This window comes from Leucoraja erinacea, unplaced genomic scaffold (genome assembly GCF_028641065.1).
Source record: "Leucoraja erinacea ecotype New England unplaced genomic scaffold, Leri_hhj_1 Leri_374S, whole genome shotgun sequence".
Lineage (NCBI taxonomy): Eukaryota > Metazoa > Chordata > Chondrichthyes > Rajiformes > Rajidae > Leucoraja > Leucoraja erinaceus.
In genome coordinates, this window is record NW_026576275.1 from 27,501 (window position 1) to 34,316 (window position 6,816).

Here is a 6,816-nt window from a genome sequence, read left to right on the forward strand (position 1 = left end):
CTATGAGCTATACTTACCTTGGTCTAACTGTTTCAGCATCAGGGAGCTTCAATATGGCAGTGAATGCACTAACAGTGAAAGCTCGAAGAGCTCTGTATGCAATAAAAAGAAGATTCTGCAACATCCAAATTCCAATTAAAATCTGGCTTAAAATATTTCACAGTGTAATCCAGCCTCTTGCGCTTTACGGTAGGGAAGTATGGGGTCCGCTCAGTCACCATAGTTATAGTAAATGGGAAAAACATACAACGGAGGCCCTGCATGCAGATATTTGTCGGAACATCCTCGTATCCAAAGGAAAACACCAATAAATGCATGTAAGGCGGAACTAGGCAGATACCCACTGATAATAAATATCCAGAAAAGAGCATTACATTTTTGGAATCACCTTAAATCTAGCCCCCCAGATACCCTCCAGTTTAAAGCCTTTAAAACACAAGAGGGGAGCCCAGATTTTTCTTCGGAGTCACTAGGGTGACTACGTGAAGAGCGCGTCAGCCCGCATGCGCACCATTACGTCAAACGCATGGCGCGCTGACTGGCTGGCGCGCAGCTCCAGCAGCGGTCCTTTTAAAAAGACCCCAGGTAAGTGCGAGAGCTTAGTCTGCGGGTGATATTTGTTCTATCGTTACAGCATGGAAAAAGCGAGGGTGAAGTCGTGGAATACTGCAGGGGGAACCGCTTCAGAGGACCGTGGGAGTACGGTCAGCGGTCGACAGTCGGTTTCACCACAACGACAGCTCAGCCAGCGACTTCGGGCTCAGTACCCATTGACAACACTTTGCATACCCCTCGGGGGAAAGCAACGTGCAAGTCCAACAGGATGGTAGACTCGGTCGAGTCTGGCCGGGAGGATTCGCCTCCCAGAGCAGGAAGCTTGGCTGGATGCCTGTCCCGAATGGAGCATCTTATGGAGAAGATACTCCAACAGAGTACGCTCCGTGGTCGGGAGCCGCAGCAGCCCCTATTGTAGGGCTGCATGACGTCTCCCCATCCAAAGATTGAAGTGCAGACGAGTCCGGTGCGGAGGAACGCTTGATGCGGGACCTGCTGGAAGCAGAGGTGCCGAACCTGATATCCAAGTTTGCGGTGTCGTCACTTATTGGAGAGCCGCTGAATGAGGAGTTAGCGGCAAGCATCAATGACCTGGTCTCCCACCAGCTGCAGGAGCAGGTTATGTTAGAAATAACCATGCGGTACCACACACCCAGCAACTGTGCGTCCCTGAAGGTACCGACGGTAAATAGTTCCATATGGAACCATATCGGTGGGGATATAAAAACCCAAGAATTAAAAGCTGCAGAGGATTCTGAACGTGCTGGGGTCGGGACTGACAGCTTTCGCCAGGTCAGTGGACGGCGTCACATTGTCGGATGGGCAGCGGGACGCAATGGCATTGTTGTGCAATGCACACTTTGAAATCAATTGTTTTCGAAAAAATGCCATTCGTCCAAGTTTGTGGGGTTGTGTAAAGCCAGCAATGTGCAGCCACCAAACTTACTGTTTGGGGAAGACCTCTCCAGGCAGGTAAAATACCTCGACGAGGAGGTCAAAGCTGTGGGGCTGCTTCGGGCTCCACCAGTGAATAAGCCGGCGTCGTCGTCAACGTTTCGTCGGCACCAACCATATCCTTCACCCAGCACAAGACCGGCTGGGCAACCAATGAGGTCGGGAAGAATTTCAAGGAAGTCTTTTTTAGGACGTGATTCGACCCGATCAACAACGAAGATGTGCAGCTACCCACCAAAATCACCCCAAAACCCCAAACAGCGGGGAAGTAACTGGGGAAAATCCATCTAACATGGGGGTAGGTGCGTCTGGGTCACAGAGTAACATACCGACCGGGTGTAAAGTTATTGCATGTTGGTGGTAGCTTACGGTTCTTTTTGCATGAGTGGCTTTGGATAACCTGACTAGTTCATACTGCACAGTGTTGACTGGTTTAAAATAGAGTTTGCCGGCGCATTGGCACCCACACAGCATGCTCCAAGCCGTTCCTTTTTCCGTTCAAAAAGGGATGATTTGGAAGTTCAGGCTGAAATTGAAACTCTGTGTGAAATAAGGGTAATTGCGAATACTAGGCATGAGCCACACCAATTTGAGTCCAATATTTTCACCAGAGGAAAGAAAGATGGGTGGGGGGGGGGGGGGGGGGGGGGCGCTTTATATTGGATTTAACCCAATTAAACACTTTTGTGCAGTACAAACATTTCAAAATGGAAAGTTTTGTCACAGCCAAAACAGTTAATTTCCAAGGGATGTTATATGGCATGCATAGACCTTAAGGATGCTTATTATTTGGTCCCTATATCACAAGGAACACAGAAAGTACCATATTTAACTGGATGGGGCAGTTTTGGCAATTTAAAGCACTGCCTAATGGATTGACCTCGGCTCCTAGGCTGTTCACTAAAATATTAAAACCTGCACTGGCTCTTTTACGAGCACAGAGACATATTGTGATGGCTTATCTAGATGACATTCTCATCATTGGCAAAACTATGGAATTAGCTATTTCGGCAGTTTTAGCCACTAAACGTGTTTAAAAAGTTGGGATTCCTCATTCATCCAGTAAAACCCAGGTTGACTGCATCCACTATCATGGATTACTTGGGATTTACTATGAACTCCAATCACCTGGTTGTGACTTTGCCCGAGGGCAAGACATTGAAGTTAATAGAGTCCTGCAGCAATATGATTGCACAGCAGCTGCTTTCTATTCGACAAGTGGCAAGTTTAATTGGGAAATTGGTTGCTACATTTCCAGCATCTAAATATGGACCCCTTAATTATCAACAATTTCAAAGAGACAAGGTGCAAGCACTTAAAAACAATTTGGGCCACTTTGACAGGGCTATACAATTGTCAGTTGAAGCTCTTGATGAGCTCCAGTGGTGGATAGCCAATCTTGACCATTGTTCTGGCAATATTTCAATTGAAAGCCCTTCGGTGGCATTACAGACTGATGCAAGTGCTTTGGGGTGGGGAGCTACTGACACCTATTCCAGCTGCGGTGGCAGATGGGATTTGCATGAACTGTCTTTTCTACAGGTGCATGGGGTTAAATATTTGGAGTTGCTCGCAGCCTTACATGGTCTGAAAGCTTATTGTGCACAAAGGCATCATCTGCATGTCCAGTTACAGATAGATAACACTACTGCAGTAGCATACATAAATCACATGGGTGGTATCAAGTCAGTATCCTGTGATAAATTGGCTAACCTCATTTGGGAATGGTGCATTATTCATAACATTTGGGTTTGAGCAATCTATCTACCAGGTAGATTCAACACAGTGGCGTACACCAGGTCACGTAAATTCAATGACAACACAGAATGGGTGTTGAATCATAGTGTATTTAATTACATTATTTCTAGGTATGGAACACCAGATATGGATTTGTTCGCTTCAAGGTTAAACCATCAGTTACCAAAGTATGTTTTGTGGGAACAAGACCCAGGGGCTGTAGCTGTGGATGCATTCTCACTACACTGGGGAGGAATGTTTTTCTATGCATTCCCCCCATTCTGCCTTGTCACTCGCTGTCTTCAAAAGATTCAGCAGGACTCTGCTTCTGGCATTCTGGTAGTCCCTTACTGGCCCACTCAGCCTTTCGTTCTCAGCATGGTGGTACAACCAGTATGGAAGGTGCCAAAACACAGGTCTTTGTTGACTAACCCCAGTTCGGGGGAAGCGCATCCTCTACATGATAGGCTGAATTTGTTAATTTGCAGGTTTTGACCTTTCCTCAGACTGGGACTAGCTGATCGTACGGTGGATGTGTTAACTGTGGCGTGGAGAAGCAGTACGCAAAAACAATATGCAGTGTATATCAGGAAGTGGGAATTGTTCTGTGCACAGTCCGAGATATTGTATGACGAAGCGCACATCACAGATGTTCTGTAGTTTCTTTCTAAATTATTCTATGATGAGAAATTAAGCTACAGTGCCCTGAATAGTGCCAGGAGTCCATTGTCGTCAAACTTGCAACCAAGTTCAGAACACCAGTCTGTGGGCTCTCACCGTTTAGTGTGTAAATTCATGAAGGGGGTTTTCAATTCTAACCCTCCTCGGCCCAGATACACTGAAATTTGGGATGTAGGGGTGGTTCTTAATTCACTTTGTTCATGGTCCCCACCTTCTTTCCTGTCTCTACTGAGGCTTACGCACAAGGTGTTAATGCTGATGGCTTTAGTGTCAGCCCAGATGGTCCAGTCCTTGCAAAAGTTACGTATGGATAGGATGCTCACCTGTGATACTGGGTTCCCCTTTTTTTGTTTATGACAACATAAAACAGAGTAGACCAGGGTCCTCGGGACTTAAATTACATTTTATGGCATACCCTGTGGACCCAGAGTTGTGTGTAGTTTGTTACCTACGACAGTATATTAAAGTTACTAAGGGGCTTAGAGGTTCGGACTTATCTTTATTGATTAGCAATAAGAAGCCTCACAAGGGGGTTTCTACTCAAACCATCTCCAGGTGGCTTAAATTAGTTTTACTTCATGGGGGTGTGGATACTAAAATATTCAAATCTCATTCCACCAGGGCTGCAGCAAGAAGCAGGGATGTTCCATTAGACCAGATTCTGCCGGCTGCAGGATGGTCCTCAGCACACACGTTTCAGGAGTTTTATTATAAGCCTTTAGTGAAAAGGAGCGTGTTTGCTAGCTCAGTTTTGAGTTGCGTTGTAAATGCCCACTCGGGTAGAGAGGTGACCACCGTTGTATTGTTTTGTTTCAATTTTCTTGGTCCCGCTCTGGGGGTAGAGGTGGGGGCCGATCCGGACCGCAACAACCGTGAGCCCCAGGCCGAGTTCAGCGATCGTTTGCCTGCTGCTGTTGCAAGTGAGACATTGCGTCATGCCAGGGTCTTGGGGCTGTCCCATTTTGGCCGTCAGTTACACGACAGGCTGCTGGCGCGCGAAGATTTCGTTCACTACAAAAATTTCGGAGCCCCGCGCGATGTCGCGCACATCTCCATAACCCTCCGCGCTTCTCAGTGGGACCGGCCCTGTGCGGCCATTCGATGCCCATGTGCCTCAACTTAAACACGAGGTCGCGTAATTTGCGTGCCAAGGACACGTAAGTGGGACAGGCCCTTAACTCCCACAAGCTGGCGACCTCTGATTCTCCTTACTCCCCCAAGCTGGCGACCTCCTTTCCCATTACTCCCCCAAGCTGGCTACCTCCCATTCCCCTTGCTCCCCCAAGCTGGCGACCTCTGATTCTCCGAATGCCCCAGTCCCACTTAGGAAACCTGAACAGAAACCTCTGGTGACCTTGCCCGGGACCCAAGGTTTCCATGAGGTCGCCGGAGGTTTTGGTCACTCGCCTGGAAAGCCTCGAGCTGGATCGACCGAAACGTGAGCTGCATCTACAGATCACACACAAATAAACACATCGCGATGGTGGGGGCCAGGGACAGCGGAGGAGCGCTGTCTGCGCGATGAAGAGGAAGGTAAATGGCTGCCACAGAGCACCATAAATCCTTTAGAGAGTGCAGGAGGTGGGGGAAGAGAGAAGGGGAAGGAGAAAGGGGGGGAGAGAGGGGAAAGAGAAGGGGGTAGAAGTGGGGAGAAGGGGAGGAGCAGGGGAGATAAGGGCGGGGGGAGAAGGAGTGGAGACAGTTTTAAGCAAATATCCTACAGGATCTTTGGTTTTAAGAAGTTTAATAAAGTTAGCGGGCATTTTACCTACCGGCGGGTCTTCTAGGTCCTGAAAACTCCAACGAGCCAATCAAATGGCCGGTCAGTGAAGGAGATGGCCTTCGACTGCCTGTAAGTAAATAGCGACCCCACTCCACTGACTTCGACCAAATGGCGACCCATTTTTAGTCGAGGCCAGTTTCGATTTTGTTGAAACAATCGAAGCAACCCAGAAGAAGCCTCGACCACGCAGAAACCACTTTCGACTATTATGGTGAGTGACCAAAACTTCCAGCGACCTCATGGAAACCTTGGGTCGCGGGCAAGGTCACCAGACATTTCCGTTCAGGTTTCCTAAGTGGGACAGGGGCATTACTCCCCCAAGCAGGCACCCTCCCATCTCTCATTTCCCCCAGACTGGCCATACCTTATCCCCCAAGCTGACTACATCCCATCTGTTACCCCTCTAGGTGAGTACCCACCATTCGTTAATCCCCCAAGCTGGCTACCTCTCATTCCCATTACTCCCCCAAGCTGGTTACCTCCCACTCCCCTTACTCCCCCAAGCTGGCTACCTCCCATCCCTTACTCCCCCAAGCTGGATGCGACCGCACTGTCACGGGCTGAGGGTCGGCAGCGGACACACACGGGGCGGGTGGAGCAGGACCGCGGCTCTGGGCAGTGGACACACGGGGCCATAAACCCAGCAACGTCCCCGTCAGTTGCAGCAGAGTTGGGTTAGTCTGGTCCCTCCACCCACCCAGAGTCACTGACCGTGCTGCGCCAGCATGACGACCCCCCCCCCCCCTCTCCCAGGGTGACTTACCCCCCCCCCCCCCCGACCCACACACCGGGGTGATTCACCCCCCCCCCTTCATTCCCCGGACCCCCACATGGGGTGATTCACCCGGGTGCCGGGATCTCTGTAGCCCTGCCACTGCATTTCAGCCGCCAAACACCAAACAATGTCGCCAAGTGGAGGAATTATTTTTGAAGTAGTGGGGAGGTGTGTGACTGCCATATGGCTACAGATATGCATGGAGGCGAGAATAATTTCTTATCATTTCTGGATGGTTAGGATTTTCTTTCATTATTGATAGTGCTACCTTAATTCTGAAGAATTCTAAAGAGCACAGTTGGTCTCTTAAAGAAAGCAGACAACAACAAAA

General features: G+C 49.1%; 1 protein-coding gene across 1 annotated transcript in view; it reads left to right on the forward strand.

The window, feature by feature from the left end:
• Positions 1–973, forward strand: part of LOC129693634 (RNA-binding protein 25-like) — a gene marked incomplete at its 5' end in the record, with an annotated part of 3,564 nt that extends 2,591 nt beyond the window's left edge. The window contains one exon of the mRNA XM_055630422.1: positions 635–973. Coding sequence (XP_055486397.1) covers positions 635–973 — 339 coding nt within the window. The remainder of the gene's footprint in view (positions 1–634) is intronic.
• Between the last annotated feature and the right edge of the window lie 5,843 nt (positions 974–6,816).